Raw genomic sequence first — 16,487 nt, 5'->3', positions numbered from 1 at the left:
GCGGCGAACCGCTGCTACGCTCGAGCTTCCGAGGGCGCCCAAGGGAATCGGGTGCTCCTCCCGCTCCGCCTGGCCCAATGCGTGAGGACTTGCGGAGCAGTCCTAGCCGAGCTGCCGCGCTTGACCTTGACGGCTGCGCTTTACCGGCCTCTGGCCGGCTGCCAGGCAACAGCGCCCCGCCCCGCGGGTCTGCGGCTGCGGCACCGCCCCTCCCTCCCTCCAGCGGAGGCGGGCGCTGGATCCTAGGTTGATCCAGGCCGGGTTTTGCGGCGGAGTCCGCGCGTGCTGATTCCTCTTCGGTTGCCCTCGGCAGCGGTCGGCGGCGGGAGACCATGGTGCTGGAGGAACTGTGGGCCGCGCTCTCCGGCTCCTCCGGGGCTACCCTGGCTTGCTGCTTGGTGGCGGCGGCCTTGGCCCTGCGCTGGTCCAGTCACCGGACGGCGCGGGGCGCGGCGGCCCGGGCACGACAGAGGCAGCAAGCGGCCCTGGAGACCATGGACAAGGCGGCGCAGCGCTTCCGTCTCCAGGTGATGGCCGGGGTTGGAATCGGGGTCAGGGGGAGGGCCTGGGGTGGCGGCAGCACTTTTAGCCGCCCGGCCGCGCGGAGGGGCGAGCGGCGGGCAGCGGGCAGCGCAGGTTCGTAACTCCCCGAAACTCCTCTCGCCGTAATGCATTCCGTACTCTTTCTGAGCCAGATGGGGCCTAGGGGAGGAAGGGAAACGAAAGGAACTGGGCAGGCTGTCGAAGGCTGTCGCGCACTGGGTCAAAGAGGAGCTTTGCTCTGGTGCCAAAGAATCTCAAGATCACTATTAGGACTCTAAAACGCAAGTGTGAGAACCAATAGGATGCTCGGGTTGAGGACTTTGGAATCATAAAGTGATGGCCAAGGGCATCTGGAGAGCTTACAGTTCAAACTCATTGATATGTGCTTGGGGATGCTAAGAGGGAGCTGGGGAGGGACTTGCCCAAGTCCACAGAGAGTTACTGGCGGAGCTGGACCCCTGCCACCTAGGCTGTCGAGTCTGATGGGTTATAACCCTTTGCATGAATAGGTTTAGGTGGGTGATCTGTCAACAAGATTTTCTCCTCTGGATCAGCTCAGTGTGTGTATGGGGGCGAGGGAGAGGCCTAGAAGGGGAGGCTTTCTTTCCCTCCAGATGTGTGACACACTGGACCCAGTTCCAAGTCAAAATGCTGAACTCAGGTCTTATGTGCTGAGGGAGGGAAGACTTGCCCCGAGTGTTTGATAGGATTTGGATCTGACAGGTGGGAAGGCATTCCGGATAATGGGACAGCACGAGGCAGGAGCTGGAACTAGAACCCAGATGCCTGGTGGGACCATCCAGCCTCATTCCGCTGGAGAGGAGCAGGGGAGAAAGATTAGGAAGAGAGACCCTGGCCTTGAATGCCAGGCCCTGGGTATGGCCTTGATGTCCGTGAGGTTTTAGCTGGATGTAATGGTATGGATTCACTCCACACCATTCCTGGACCAGGAAATGTCATATTTGTTTATTTATTGAAATAAAAATGTATCTGGTTCCAGCCTTCACTCATCAAGCTGGCTGAAAAGTACACAATCAGTCAGTTTTTAGGTATTCCATCCAAACTGGTCACTTTCCCTACTTGGGCACAGGTTTATCACTGTCTGATCCTCCTTCTCTGGCTGACCTCCTTGGTGCCCCGCTCAGGGATCCTTGCAGTGATGCCAGGCTCAGCCTGGAGACCCTCGGCTGCTCCCGAGGCTCCAGGTCCTGTGCAGCTGGCTAGCTGAGTTCTGCCAGCGCCGAGGGCTGTGTGGAGGCAGCTGTAAGAATCTGTCCACAGTTTGTGCCTACAGGACTCCCGTCCTGGTTGCAAGGAACCCACCAGCTGGTAGGGGTGTGGGGTGGTAGAAGGGTGGGTCTTCCCTCACTTCAACTCCAAGCATCAGCATCTACACAGTTTCCTTCTGGAGCAACAGCCTTTCATTATTTTTAAGAACTGACTCTTCAAGGGTAGAAACTTTGGCCCTGAAATACCAAAAGCTGTTGAAACAGCCTCCACGGGGCAGAGCCTGGCCTCGGAACACCAAAACTTGGCTCTTGCAGATGGGAAAGCAGGGAAATCACCTTTTGGTTTTCCAGTGACTGGGAGAAGAGAGGGAGAACTATCTTAGGAGCCTCAATGTGTTGAGCAATCAGCAAAGAAGACAAAGATATTGTCTTCATGACAATAGCTTTGGGAATGGGTAGGAGGTGGGCAGTTTAGCTGAGCTCATCCAGGGCCTTGGGAAGGGGCCCAGGGTTAGTAGGGCCCTGGAAGAATACAGCAGCTTATAGTACAGCTCCTGCCTGATAGACAGCAGGAAAGCTAGTTGGGACCCAGATACTTCCTGTGTCCCGAGGCGTTGCTGGAGGAGGAGGAGTACTAAGCACCTCCTGAACATTGCAAGATGGTTCATCTTTCTCTGGACTCTAGAGCAACTTTAGAGTGAGGCGTATTTCTTGTATTTTCTGTTGACCGCATGAAGCTTAACCTGTAACATGCCCATTTGTTGCATTTGTTTCCACCTTGCCCCCTGAATGAGTTTCAATATCCTTTCTGGACTGAAGAGAGAGACCACCATTGACAGAATATTATGGCTGGGAGAGCCATCCCAGAACACCTGCTTATCCCTCTGAGCCTCCGCACCTGTAGTTTTATCCTGAATGCCCTTCCCACACATCCCTTACAAGCCCTTTTGTCAAAATTCCACTGGATTACAAATGCCACTTCCTTCAACTGGATCTGACCTGTAGTTCCATCTCCTGGCGTCTCCAAGACCAACCTGAAGCTGATTTTAAAACAAAACAATTCAATGAATAACGCAAAGAACAGTATGGTTTTTGTTTCGATCAGTATCAGTAGCCTACATGATCAAATGGAAGAGATATCTTGAAATAGGACAAAAGCGATAAAAAAAAAAACCCCATGAGTGAAAATAAAAAAGACTTGGAGGACAATCGAGGATACCTGAAATTAGGACAGTAGGTGGTTCAGAAGGAGAAAAACAGATGGAGGAGGGGCAGTGATTCAATGATAGCTATAGTATCTTTTGCTTGAAAAAGTAGGCATACAGATGGCCACATGCTTGGTGAGACGTTATTTGTACACTTCCCTGCATTCTCCATACTAATTTTTTTAAAATTAATTTATTTATTTTTGGCTGCGTTGGGTCTTCCTTGCTGTGCGCGGGCTTTCTCTAGTTGCGGCGAGTGGGGCCTACTCTTTGTTGCGGTGCGCGGGCTTCTCACTGCGGTGGCTTCTCTTGCTGTGGAGCACAGGCTCTAGGCGCGCGGGCTTCAGTAGTTGCGGCATGTGGGCTCAGTAGTTGTGGCGCACGGGCTTCGCTGCTCTGTGGCATGTGGGATCTTCCCAGACCAGGGCTCAAACCCGTGTCCCCTGCATTGGCAGGTGGATTCTCAACCACTGCGCCACCAGGGAAGCCCCACATTGTGGGTTTTTCACAGACATTTTTTTTTTTCCTGTGAGGTTTCATCAGAAACTGTTAACTATGGTTTCCTTTTCAGAAGAGGGACGTCCGGGCAGGGTGGCCCTAGAGGTGGGGGGAAATGTTCACTTTTCATTCTGTATACCTTTAAAAAAGTACGTCACTAGGGGTTGTCTCGTGTGTTGGTGGGGAGATCATGGATCCATTTTTCTTTTTTTCCTTCCCTGTAGCTGCCTGTATTATTTAAAAAAAAAAAAAAATCCCAAGTGAGTGTTGAATCCATTTAACAAATTCAGGGAAGAGGTGGAATGTTCCTGATATTGAGGCCAGGCTTCAAAGGCTGTGTGGTGGGTGTGTGTGGTGGGCGTTCAGCTCTGGGCGTGTGGTGGGTGTGAGGGGGCCATGTTGCACTGAGGGGGTTCAAGGGAGTCTGACAGGACCACGGCCTGGAAGCATCTCCTGGAGCTTGTGGTGTGAAGGGGACTTTAAGGGGAGAGGCAAGGTGGGCTTGGACATTGCACTGTCTGGCCTGGCCACAAAGCTTGGGCGGGGCAGCCGGTTGGGTGGCCCCTGTCTGACCCAGGAGAGAAAGGATGTGCACTGGCAAGGGTCTTGGTAGAGGGGACAGAGAGGTGGCCATTTGCCAGAGCTACTTAGGGGGCTTGGTGATTGGATATGGGTGGGGGGGGGGGAGTGGAAGACGGAGGGCAGCGTCCTTCCCTGAGGGAAGAGGAGCCAGTGGAGAGGGGTGGGGAGGCACAGAGCTCAGGGGAATGACACAGGGACAGAGGGAGGAAAGGGAGTAGCCCAGCGAGTAGGTCTGAGCTCAGCTGGGTCAGTCGAAGGACGATGATCTGGAGGCTGTGAGATAGGCAGAGGGCCTGCAGTGGAAGCCATGAGAAGGAGTGACTTCTCCCAGCATCAGAGAGGGAAGAAGAGGTGCCAGAGGAACCTCCAGGAGCCTCTGTCTCTCCCCGCGTCTGGCTCCTTCTCATGCTTCAGATCACATCTGAAATGTCACCACCACCTACCCAGCCCATCTGAGTCATTCCTCTGTTCTTTCTGTCACAGGCTCCGTTTATCCTTTCTCACACTTGCCATGATCTGTCCATTCTTTGTTAACTTATTTTCTTTCTTTAAAAAATATTTTTTTTCTTTTATTCTTTTTCAAATTATTTTCCCAATTAACTTGTTTGTTTTCTTGAAGGTAAGCTCTGAAAGCAGAGACTTGTCTGTCTTGGTTATCTCTAAATTCACAGCCCTAGCTAGTCCTCAGCACATAGTAGATGCTCAGAACCTGTGTGTTGACTGAATGAGCGGATGACAGAAGGAGTGGAGAGGTGGGAGGGAGCCCCGGGGAGCGGGGTATGTCTGTGCCCAGAGGAAACTGAAGCGAGCCCTCTGAATGCCTCCATGAGACTTGGAGCAGAATGAACAGAGTCAAATGTTTGTTGTATTCGGCAACAAGGAAGTCCCTGGTGACTTTGGCAGGAGCAGAGGAGGGTAGAGATGAGATGTGGTGCCTGCAACTCAGATGTCCTCCTAGCCCTATTTACTAATTAGCCCAATACCCTCGAGGGGGAAGCCAGCGGATGTTTGCAGGCAGGGGCTGACTCCAGAGACTCCGGGGGCCTTCGAGGCCTGGCAGTAGGTGTCTGATCAAACATCCCTTCTCCTTCAGAGAGCTCTTCCCTGACCACCCTCTACCTGTGTGCCGCCCACTCACTGTATCCATTTTATTTTCTTTATTTCTTGCTATCTAAAATTCTTATTTACTTATGAATTATCTGCTCATCCCCAACTCCGCACCTTGTGTAAGCTCCCCCAAAGCCTGGATGTGACTTTTTTGTTCACTGCTGTATCCCCTTGCCTAGCATGGTGCCTGCTACGGAATAGGTGCCTAATGAATATCTATGGACTGAACAAAAAAACCCTCTCATTTGGATGTGGCTCCAGCTCCAACCCTAACCACGCAGGACGGGGTTTTCTTATTTCTGCCCTCCCCTGACAAGGTGTTGAGTAGTTAGGTGCAGGTGGACAGCCAGTGGTCAGCCCATGCTGAATGGGCAGAGAACTATAGTTTATCTGTAAGTCCTAGGCAAGGCACTTCCCCTTGCTGAGCCTCAGTTTCTTTAGCTGTGCAATGGGAATGGTAGTAAGATTTCATCCAAACATGGAGCACATTGGCATGGTGCCTGGCACGCAGTAGGTAGTCATTGGTGGTCCCTGTTAGTAATGGTCTAATGATCAGCCTGGGCATGGCCTCTCCCTGGACCCCTCTCAGGTAAGCTTCTTGAAGAGATAGATCTGTATTTTCTACAGGTGGCAAGGGCCTGCCCAGGCTGGACCACATTTGTGGTGTCAGAGCTGTGGGTGGGCACATCTGTCACGGGTTGGCAGGTGACAGCACGTGCTTGGTAGGTGTGGGGATTTGGGGGCATGGGCCGCTCGTGTCAGCTGCAGGCACATGGATACTGCGGGGGAGTAGGGGACTGACCCGAGGTGTCTCCCCAGAACCCTGACCTGGACTCAGAGGCACTGCTGGCCCTGCCTCTGCCTCAACTGGTACAGAAGCTGCACAGTGGGGAGCTGTCTCCGGAGGCTGTGCTCTTCACCTACTTGGGAAAGGTAAAGCCTGGGAGTGACCCTGCTCCTTCCTCCACTTTCTCTGCAAGGCTGGGGGGAAAACCTGGCCTGGACTTTGTCCCACTGAGGACCCTGGTGGGATCACAGTGCCAGGGAGGTACTGTGTGTGTGTGTGTGTGTGTGTGTGTGTGTGTGTGTGAGAGAGAGAGAGAGAGAGAGAGAGAAGAGAGAAAATGGCTCTGTGTGTGTATTTGGGGAGGGGGGGAGGGGCGGGGGGGTGGATACTGAGCATGTTGTCTTAGCTAGAAACCTGGCTTTTAGCCCAGACTTCCCTCTCCCTTCTGCCCCCACCCCATCAGTCACCAAGTCTGGTCTGGTCCCTTCCTATAGCTGTCTCTAGTCCATCCCCTTGTCTCCCCCTCTTCAGCCACCCTGGTCCTCCACCACCATCTCCCTCTGGGACCAAGCGCCAGCCTCCTGGCCAGGTGCCCCCTCAGCTCTTCAGCGTCCTCTCTGGCCAAGGCCTTCTGTAGCTTGGGGCATCAGCGGCTCAGCTGCTGGCAGTTCCCTGGCACCCAGCGCCTGCACTGGGGTTCCTTTTACCTGCGAGGCTCTTCTCCTCCTTGCCCTGCTCAGTGCAACAGGCTCCCCCGGAAGAGCTTTCAGGGCTCAGAGAGGAGTCTCTGGAGTCTTCCAGGAAGCCTCCCAGGACCCTCCTCCCTTCCCAGCCTGAGTTAGGGTTTCCTCTTCAGTGTTCACTTTCTAACAGCACGTTTCTCATCGCATTGTAGGGCTTGCCTTGTCTTTCTCTTTCCCAAGGCAAATGTGGGCTTTTGGTGGACAGTCTTATTTGTCTTTGCACCTTATTGCTGAACGCTATGTCTTTTATATAGTAAGTGCTCAAGAAGTGTGTTTGAAACAAAATGAAAGAAGGAAATGTGCTTTGTGAGTGTGACTTGTCTATATATGCCATAGCATTTTTTTTAAACATCTTCATTGGAGTATAATTGCTTTACAATTTTGTGTTAGTTTCTGCTGTATAACAAAGTGAATCAGCTATATGTATACATATATCCCCATATCCCCTCCCTCTTACGTCTCCCTCCCACCCTCCCTATCCCACCCCTCTAGGTGGTCACAAAGCACCGAGCTGATCTCCCTGTGAGATGCAGCTGCTTCCCACTAGCTAGCTGTTTTACATTTGGTAGTGTATATATGTCCATGCCACTCTCTCACTTCGTCCCAGCTTACCCTTCCCCCTCCCCATGTCCTCAAGTCCATTCTCAACTGCGTCTTTGTTCCTGTCCTGCCCCTAGGTTCTTCAGAACCATTTTCTTTTTTAAGATTCTGTATATATGTGTTAGCATATGGTATTTGTTTTTCTTTTTCTGACTTACTTCTATGAGTGTGACTTGTATCTGATATGATTTCTTGGAAGAGAGCATGTGGTAGTGAGTGGGACCCCTAAGCAGGTGGACATGAGTGCCAGGGGGACTGACGGGTGTGTATGAGGGTGGTGTGAGTGACTGCAGCTGAGAGCGGGGCAGAGAGGGACTGTAGAGAAAGGACTGGACACCCCTGGGCCGGGTGCACTGAGAGGACACACAGTCTCAACAGCCGGGGTTGTTTCTAATGAATCCATGTCCCTGAAGAAGCTCCTGCCCCCCTTAATCATCCACAGAGAGCATTCTGGCTACAGATTGGCCTCTTCTCTTTCTGCCCTGGGGCAGGAGACAGATTTCCTGTACCTGAGTGTGGCAACAGGGCCACACCCATGTTCCTGTCAGTTGCTATCAGTCAGCCATGCGTCCACCAGACTTGATTATCAGCTTCAAGGGTTCCTGGGGGAGAGGAGGCTTCACCTGGGCCCGCCTGGGGCAGAGGAGTTGGGAGGCTCCCTGCGCTGCTGGGAGGCTGTAGCCTGGGTCTAAGCCTTGCCCTGCACTGACTCCCAGTGTGACCTGACACGGGGATCTGCCAGCCTCACTGGGCAGAGGGTGTGGCTTGGAGGAGGACAGGGGTTGGGGTGGCCAAGGGTCAACCTCCTCCCAGCTCGGCCTCTGGGGGGCATCTGAGGTCAGTATCTTGCCCCTTTGAGTGCCCTGGTTGTGTCCCGGCCCTGGGAGTACTCTCACTCTGTCCGTTTTGGAGTTGAAGGCCAGAGACGGCCAGGGCGAGGCTGGAGCCACATGTCCCTAGTGAGGCGAGTGCTGGGCCTAGGTTATCCTCTGTGCCCCTGGGTCATGTTTCTGGTTACCCTTTCCCTGGGTGGTAAGGGAATTTTAACACAACTGAAACAAAAAAAGAAAAGCCAGCCTCGCTTTGTTCTTGTACCCATTTCTCTCTCCCCAAGGCCTGGGAAGTGAACAAAGGGACTAACTGTGTGACTGCCTACCTGGCAGACTGTGAGGCTCAGCTGTGCCAGGCCCCGAGGCAGGGCCTGCTCTACGGCGTCCCAGTGAGCCTCAAGGAGTGCTTCAGCTACAAGGTGTGCCCTGCCCCAGTCCCTGCCAGCCAGCTCTGCGTCCTGGGTCACCCTGGGCCCTCAGAGGAAGTACCAGGTCCAAAGGCCTTGAGAGGGCACCATGGGTACGGCCTGTGGGGTGGTGGTGGGAACAGCCCCTGTGCTGCCGAGGCGCCCCCGGCTCGTCAGCCACGTCCCTCTCGCCCATCCCTCCTTCTAGGGCCAGGACTCGACACTGGGCTTGAGCCTGCACGAGGGGGCGCCAGCAGAGCGCGACAGCGTGGTGGTGCAGGTGCTGAAGCGGCAGGGGGCCTTGCCCTTCGTGTACACCAATGTCCCCCAGTCCATGTTCAGGTTGTGTCTCGGGTGCGGGGTGGGGGCAGGGGCACCGGTGCCAGCGTGACATGGGCTGACCCCTTTCTGCTTCCTCCAGCTATGACTGTGGTAACCCCCTCTTTGGCCAGACCGTGAACCCATGGAAGTCTTCCAAGAGCCCAGGTGGCTCCTCAGGGGGTGAGGGGGCCCTCATTGCGGCTGGGGGCTCCCCACTGGGCTTAGGCACCGACATCGGAGGAAGCATTCGCTTTCCCTCTGCCTTCTGTGGCATCTGCGGCCTCAAACCCACAGGGAACCGCATCAGGTATGGTGTAGGTGGTCGGGGGAGGGAGCTTCTGAGTCTCTCGCTGTGTGACCTTGGCCTAGCTTCCCACCTCTCTGGGCTCCAGGCAGGGATTCCCTGACTGGGGTTTTGCTGGGAGGTAGTGTCGCAGCACCACAGTCCTTGGTTCCTAGTTTCCAAAGTGGTGAGAGAGTTGGGAGCTGCTGTATGGATGTGGGGTTGGGGAGAGGATGGCCATTTCCCATTGCCAACATCTTGTGTTTCTTATCCAGCAAGAGTGGCCTGAAGGGCTGTGTCTATGGACAGGTAGCAGGTGAGGTCTGTGGTTCCCTCTATGCCCTGGAGGAGGGGGGTCTGCCTGATCTGCCTCTGCCCCTGCCTCTCCTTGGGGCAGTGTTGGGCCCCCAGGCCACTCTAGGTCTGAGTTCCTGCGCCTTGTCCCTGTTCACACTACGGGCCACGGCCCAGTCCTTGCTTGGACCTGGCCCCAGAGCTCCTTGGGGCTGGGTGATCTCTCTCTCCTCCCCTCCCTGCCCCACAGTACAGCTCTCGGTCGGCCCCATGGCCCGGGACGTGGAGAGCCTGGCGCTGTGCCTGCGAGCGCTGCTGTGTGAGGACATGTTCCACCTGGACCCCTCCGTTCCCCCCCTGCCCTTCAGGGAGGAGGTGAGCCGGGGTGGGGGTGGGCATGGGGTGGATTCAGGTTTCACTGGTGCTCCTGAGCCCAGAGAGCACTCCCCGCATTGCAGCAGGACTTGGAGGCCCTGTCTCCTGAAAACCACCCCGGCAGGGCCGGGGGTGGGGTGGGGTGAGGGGGGTGAGCGTGGGGGGGGGGGGGGGGCGGGGTGGGTGTGTGTCTGAGGCCAGCAGCAGCGCCTCTTCAGACAGCCACCAGATGGCGCCCTTGCCTGCATTTGGAAACCTTGAGGCTTTCAAATTGGTGGGCTGGGAGCCAGAGCTGAGGAAAGGCCCACCTTCCGGCCCAGCCTGGGGGCTGTCACTGCAGAACAGGAGTGGCCTCGAGGCTAAGAACAGCTTGAGAGAGCACTCCTGTACCTTATCTGTGTTTGATCCCCAGTAATTAGGAGCCTTTCCTATAGTATTCATGTCCCTATCGCCAGCCTCCAGAGGGATGCTTGGCGTGTAGGCTGAGTGAGTTAAGGACAGTTAAAAGCGGAGCTGTCTCCCTCCCAGAGAAGGCTGGGATCTGTGGGCAGTGTCAGATGCTGGCTCCCCAAAATATCATCAAAACAGCCTGTTGATCAGATAAGGCTGAGTTTAATGCTTTCTGTGGTGAGGGGGAGTGCTGCCTCCACAGAGCCTTAGCAGTGTGGGGGAGGGGTGCGAAGTTAGGATGTTGAAGTTGGTTTCAGGTGGATATTTCAGTGTGGGGCATTGGTTAGGATTGGGTACAGATCATGATGTAATAGGTTAGGACTGGTGGATACAGCAAGGTGAGGATTCTGAGGAGAGGGGTTCAAGGAGTCTTAGGGGATAAGCTGTCATTTGGTGCTTCTATTGAAGAATTGACGGGTCTTTTAAGAATGACTGATAAAGTTATCTGTACTTTATGTACAACACTTTCAGGAGTAGTCAAGTTAGATCGATGTGGGCAGTGGAATAGTAAAGCCATGTTAATGTAGACAGTAAGCTGCCTGTGTGGTGTAAGCGCCATTTCTCAGCGGTCTGGCATTTCTCCCTACAGACCTCTTGCCCTCACCCAGCCCAGGTTGCCTTGGAAGGGCTGAAGGCGCTGGGGCAGGCAGGAGATCGGGGCTGGGGATGGGGTGAGCTACCCTTCCTCAGCAGAGGAGATGTTCTAAGTGAAACCAGTCGTTCAAGAGCCCCTTCCTGAGAGGTGGGGAGGAGGTGAGGCTCCTGTCCTGAGGTCTGGAACGATCTATTACAGGAGCCAGGACTAGCATTCTGGAAACAGGCTGTGGAGAGCCTCGGCTCAGGACGCGGGATACCTGGCTTCCTGACCTAGTCTTGTAGCTCTGCCCTGACAAGTGGCCTTGGCTGAGTCCCCGCTCCACTCTGGGCCTATCTCCCTATCTAGACCTGAAGCTTCAGTTTCCTCGTAGGACCAGTGGGAATCCTCATTCTTGCTCTGCCCACCTGCAAAGTCATTGTGAAGGTGTTTTGTGAAGGGGTCATATGCAGAAGGGGCTGGCCTCACTGGCAGGCAGTTTTCGGGGGATCTAGGGTGCAGCCTCAAAGCTGCGTCTGGGGTTGAGTAGCTGCTCTGAGCTCTGGGAGCCCTGCTTGGGGCCACCCTGTCCTGACCTGACTCTGACTCCTGTGTGTTGCCCCCAGGTCTACACAAGCTCTCAGCCCCTGCGTGTGGGGTATTATGAGACTGACAACTATACCATGCCCACCCCGGCCATGACACGGGCCCTGCTGGAGACCAAGAAGAGACTCGAAGCTGCTGGCCACACGGTATGGAGGTGGGAGCCCACAAGTCCTGGCATCGCCCCTCTTTCAGGGAAGCCTTCCTGGTACCCATGGCTGCCACCCATCCCTGGCATCCTTCCACCCTGATTGTTTTGTGGTTGGGGATGGGAATTTGGTCCCTGGGGGACCAGTAAAAAGGGGCTGATCAGAAGTATTGGGGTACATGATTGATGGTGAGCTCACCCCTGTGCTGGGGATGTGTGAGCTGCGAGCTGCATTGGGAGGGCCTCGTCGACCACAGACAGGGGTGCACAGCTGTCCAGAGGTTCCTGGGGCTCTGAGATGGCAGGTTTGGGGATGTTCATCTGAGACAGGCTTATGTGTGGCTCCAGACTTCTCTCCTGATGTGCATCTTACAGGGAGTTATCACGGGCCAACAAGGCCACCGTTGCGGCTCCAGTGAGGGTACCGTGAAGGCAGGGTTGGTCCAGTCCATGCTCGGGGCTGCCTGGGTAGCATGGGGGTGGTGGGACCCAAGGGTTTCTAGGTCTGGGAGTCTTACACTCCTCAGTCCCTGCAGCTGGTTCCCTTCCTGCCAAGCAACATACCCCATGCTCTGGAGACCCTGTCGACGGGTGGGCTGTTCAGTGACGGTGGCAAGAGCTTCCTACAGAACTTGTGAGTGATGTTGGGTTTGGAGGTCTGTGGTGGGATCAGGACATGGGGAGACCCAGGAAGAGCAGCTGGGTGCTGTAACCCCAGGGACAGGCCAGGCTGGGGGAAGATGGAGGACAGGCCTCAGCTGAATGTGAAGAAGGTCTGAGCATTCTGGGTAGGGACCTTGCCACCCCTCTGACTGCAGGCTGAGCCTGGCACTACCTTGCCAGGGAGTCTTTGGAAAGGTGCCAGCACAGGGGGAGGCTGGATTGAGCATCCATGGCCTCATCCTGAGCTGAGCTGGCTGGGAGGTAGGAGGTAAGCAGGGAGTTGCCTATCTGTTTGGGAAAGATTGAGAGACAAGGGTAGGGTCAAATAGGAGGGCAGGGGTGTAGACGTCATTCTGTGACTCCGGGCTCTTCTCACTTGAGCCACGTCTTTCTCTTTTGAGTAGGACCTCAGTTTTCTTGTCTGTAAAGTCAGTAGGTTGGACCAGACCCGCTTTAAGGGACTTCGCAGAGCTCACGTTTAGAGAAGCTGGTTCCACTTGGGTGTTTTCAGTCCTTAAAGGTTGACACGGGCAGAGGACAGGCCTGTGAAGGTGCCTCCTGGGGACATGCCCAGACTGACTGGACTTCCCGCAGTAGCTAAGTATGGTTCAGGCTTTAGCGGAAGGGGCTACCCCTCACTCTGGCCCTGGGAATGAGGCTCCAGGATCAGCCGCCTGAGACCTTTCCCTGAGATCTAGAGCAGAGACAGCCTCAGAGACAAGGATCACGGTGCCCACTCAAGACTGCGCCACTCGTGCCTCCAGGCCAATATCCGCCTCCACGGGGGGAATGCCCTCAGTATCACGCCCTGGCCAGGGAGATGCCGCCTGTAGTTCTTATTGCTTTAAGCTGAGTTTGCCAGGGAGGGAGACGGGGAGTCCTGCCTTGGGGAGCTCCATGGGTGTGGGTGGAGCCCAGGCATCCCAAAGGGTCTGCAGACACAAGCCACATGTTGGGAAGGAGAGGCTGAGATGAAGGGGCTGGAGAGCGTGACTGCCAGAGTCTGGTGAGGAGGGAGGTAGGCAGAGCCACTGAGTAGAGACCGGGGGATGCAGTAGGTGGGGGTGAGCCAGGAGGGATGCCTGGGGTGGATGTGTCTGGACTGGACCCTTTGTCTCCCAGCAAAGGTGATTTCGTGGACCCCTGCTTGGGAAACCTGATCTCAGCTCTGAGGCTGCCCAGCTGGCTTAAAGGACTGCTGGCTTTCATGCTAAGGCCTCTGGTGAGGGCATAAGGAATAGAAGGGGTGGGCTGGGCCGGGCGGGAGCCTCTGGGGCTCTTCCCCCCTCCCCTTAGCCTCCTCTTCTTCTCAGCCCTCACCTAGTCTCTTCTCCTCCCCCCATGCCCTTTGATCTTCACCTAACATGCATGCTGAAAGGGGTGCTGACCCGGGACATGGGGGGAGAGACAGAGGGAGGAAGCACAGGCAGCTTGGCCTGAAGATTATTGCCACACCTGGCCCAAAGCTGAGTCACTGACTGTGTCTGTCCTTCTGCAGCTCCCAAGGTTGTCAGCCTTTCTCAACAGCATGAAGTCTCGGTAAGAATGTTTCCCATGCCCAGATGCTTGCCCCCCTTTTCCCCTGACCTGGGTCCAAGTGCTTTCCAACAGGAAAAGATGAGAGAAGTAGCTTCTGAGGCTGGAAAGGGCGCAGGCAGGGTGGCAACTTCTGTGGCTTTCGAGGAGGATCTTGAAGATGTCTTAGCAAGGTCCAGGAAAGCCTGGAGAGCAAGGACCTGAGGGAGAGCACAGGATAGGAGGGGGTGGAGAGGAGAAGATTGCCCTGGCTGGGCACGGGTGGAAAGGCCCGGGAAGGAGCTGGCGGGAGGCAGGAGCGGGGGTGCTGGGAACCCATGAGGGTACTACTCTTAGCGATCAGACTGCATCGCGCCCTCTCTTGCCTGCCCCTCAGTGGCTCATGCCGGAAAAGCTGGGAATAAGTTGTCCCATTCTCAGGCCCTGACATCTTGTGGACTTGCTCCTTCTGTTACCACCAGGCATTTAGGACCTTGGGTGGCTCTGGCCTCTCCTGTGTCCTGAGGGTAGCAAGGAGTCAGGCCTAGGTCCCTCCTGGGGACTCAGTGGGACATGAACTTAGGGATTAGAACTTCTGCCCTGCTTTACTTTCCTCTCAGAGTGCCCTGGAATTGAGAAGGGTCCAAGGAGGAATGAGATCTGGGAGGTGTTGAGAGTAGGGGTCTGATGTTGTTAATCCCCATGGCTGGGATCATCATGGTCAGTGACCTCATTCCCTCTGTCCAGGTCAGCTGGAAAACTCTGGGAACTGCACCACGAGATTGAGGTGAGGCCAGAGCCTCTCGACTAGAGTAGGGCGGGTGGGGGGTGGAGTTGGACAGGGCACCTGCGTTGGGGTCTCTCGGCCACTGGTCCCCTGGAGTGGCCCATCGTTCTCCCTTCCACTCCCTGACAGCTTGAGGACTGCTGTCAGACCCTCACTTGCCCGGAGACCCGTCCTAGGGGCCTGGGTCAGCCTGGGGCTCCTGTCCTGGATACCTCTTTTGCCACTCTGATGCTGCCTGTAGCCAGCACTCCATGGCCCTGCCCTGGTAGGAAGAGTGGTGTCTGTGGTTCTGTGGAGCAGGTGATGCCCCCTGAGAGCAGCCCTGTCTGAATACCCCTGAGGTCCTCCATCCCACTGTGGTTCAGTTCACGTCTGGGGCAGGTCCAGGGCTAGAGTCACCCCAGCCACAGTGCCTGCGTTGGAGAGTCCATGTAACGGGCTGTGTCTGAGTGCTTCCCCTGGTGTACGGGTATCCTCCCCAGGTGTACCGTCACTCTGTGATTGCCCAGTGGAGAGCAGTGGAGCTGGATGTGCTGCTCACCCCCATGCTGGGCCCTGCTCTAGACTTGAATGGCCCAGGCAAGGCCACAGGTGAGGCTTGCAGCCCCGTCACAGCCCTGTCACCTGTCTCTTCTCTTCTATGAGTTCAGCCCTTTGCCTGGTGGGGCTGCTGGGAGGTAGAAGAAGAGGAACCCTGCGGGTGGGTTGCCCACCTGGGGGAGGACTCCACCCTTGAGAGGCTCACAGTCTGGTTGGCTGGAGAGATGGGAGTCATGTGGGACCCTGTCCTCAGCACTGTTCAAGCTGGAGATCATGTTACAGAGTCTGTGGTTTTGGGAGGTGGTGTTTGAAGCCCAGGTGGGATTTAGATAAACCAGGAAGACAGCAGCAACAGTCCAGGCGGGGGGAAGCTGCAGGGAAGAGGCACAGGGCAAGCTCGTCAGCGCGCTCTCCAGCCCGCCCTGAATCTGGATTCCCGGGCTCTGTCACCCTCACTCAAGTCTCAGCCCTAGGAGAGAACCTCTCCCTGTCTGTGGATGCAGGGTGCCATTTCACAGGGTGGAAGACTGGGGCTCAGAGAGGACAGTTGTCATGGAAGGTCACCCAACCTGCTCCAGCCACATGTGCTGTGTCTCAGGGGCCATCAGCTACACTCTGCTCTACAACTGCCTGGACTTCCCTGCGGGGGTAGTGCCTGTCACCACGGTGACCGCCGAGGACGAGGCCCAGTTGGAGCATTACAAGGGCTGCTTTGGGGATATCTGGGACAAGGCGCTGCAGAAGGTAAGTCCCTTTTCCCCTGGACTCACACCTGCTCCCCTTCCTCTAGTGGAGGAGACAGTATAAACACGAGTATCCTTGTCTGTCTGTCTTGAGAGCTTGTTTGGAGGTTCTAGCAGGGGAGCACAGCTGCTCGTATACCCTTGACCGAAGAACGGACCTCCTCTATCGGGGAAGGTCGTCCTCTTCGACCGAGCACGCAGCTTTGGGAGGGACGCACATGGAGTGGTGAGGGAGGAAGGGGACACCCGCCTAGCCAGCCAGATCAGCCCAGTCAACCCTGGCGATCAATGGGGTGACAGGTGTCACAGCCAGATCGCCCTCATGTCCTCTCGTCTGTCTTTCTTAACTCAAGACCCCTAAAGACTGCGGGCTGGCCCTGCCGTGCTGCCCTCCTCTCCAGCTGGGGTGCTTCCTGGGCCCAGGGTGGGGTCCTGCCTCGACACCTCCCGTCCTGACGCCTGTGTCCCCTGCAGGCCGTGAAGAAGAGCGTGGGCCTGCCTGTGGCTGTGCAGTGCGTGGCTCTGCCGTGGCAGGAAGAGCTGTGTCTGCGGTTCATGCGGGAGGTGGAGCGACTGATGACCCCTGAGAGGCAGCCATGCTGACTGCCGCCGCCTGGCCCTAGAGGACCTGAGACCCACTGGAGCCACGCCCAGCGTAGT

At 56.0% G+C, this 16,487-nt stretch overlaps 1 protein-coding gene across 5 annotated transcripts; it reads left to right on the top strand.

The window, feature by feature from the left end:
* The first annotated feature begins 206 nt into the window (after positions 1-206).
* On the top strand, positions 207-16,487 carry LOC111175768 (fatty-acid amide hydrolase 1). Of its 5 annotated transcripts, XM_022575612.3 has the most exons (15): positions 207-527; positions 5,984-6,097; positions 8,409-8,543; positions 8,740-8,873; positions 8,953-9,159; positions 9,411-9,451; positions 9,680-9,804; positions 11,455-11,580; positions 12,116-12,213; positions 13,365-13,464; positions 13,741-13,781; positions 14,505-14,544; positions 15,027-15,135; positions 15,683-15,828; positions 16,302-16,487. In XM_022575612.3, exons 1-15 carry the CDS (start codon positions 333-335, stop codon positions 16,428-16,430), a joined length of 1,740 nt encoding a protein of 579 aa, XP_022431320.1. In that variant the 5' UTR covers positions 207-332; the 3' UTR covers positions 16,431-16,487. The 5 variants fall into 5 exon arrangements, 3 of the variants coding, with proteins under 3 accessions (XP_022431320.1, XP_022431318.1, XP_022431319.1); XR_002644808.3 differs by having other exon boundaries at positions 9,411-9,804; positions 15,588-15,828; XR_016395474.1 differs by having other exon boundaries at positions 9,411-9,804; positions 15,546-15,828.

The sequence above is a fragment of the Delphinapterus leucas genome, chromosome 1 (genome assembly GCF_059928025.1).
Source record: "Delphinapterus leucas isolate spDelLeu-1000000601 "Yukka" chromosome 1, BTC_Dleu_Yukka2, whole genome shotgun sequence".
Lineage (NCBI taxonomy): Eukaryota > Metazoa > Chordata > Mammalia > Artiodactyla > Monodontidae > Delphinapterus > Delphinapterus leucas.
The sequence above is the reverse complement of the archived record's forward strand: the minus strand, read 5'-3'. Positions and strand labels throughout refer to the sequence as shown.

What these genes read in the sequence shown, in the direction of transcription:
- LOC111175768 (XM_022575610.3), top strand. Translation starts at nt 333, where the DNA reads ATGGTGCTGGAGGAACTGTGGGCCGCGCTCTCCGGCTCCTCCGGGGCT. An exon ending in AGGAGTGCTTCAGCTACAAG is followed by an intron (nt 8,544 to 8,739) that starts GTGTGCCCTGCC and finishes CCCTCCTTCTAG; the next exon opens with GGCCAGGACTCGACACTGGG. An exon ending in AACTGCACCACGAGATTGAG is followed by an intron (nt 14,545 to 15,026) that starts GTGAGGCCAGAG and finishes TATCCTCCCCAG; the next exon opens with GTGTACCGTCACTCTGTGAT.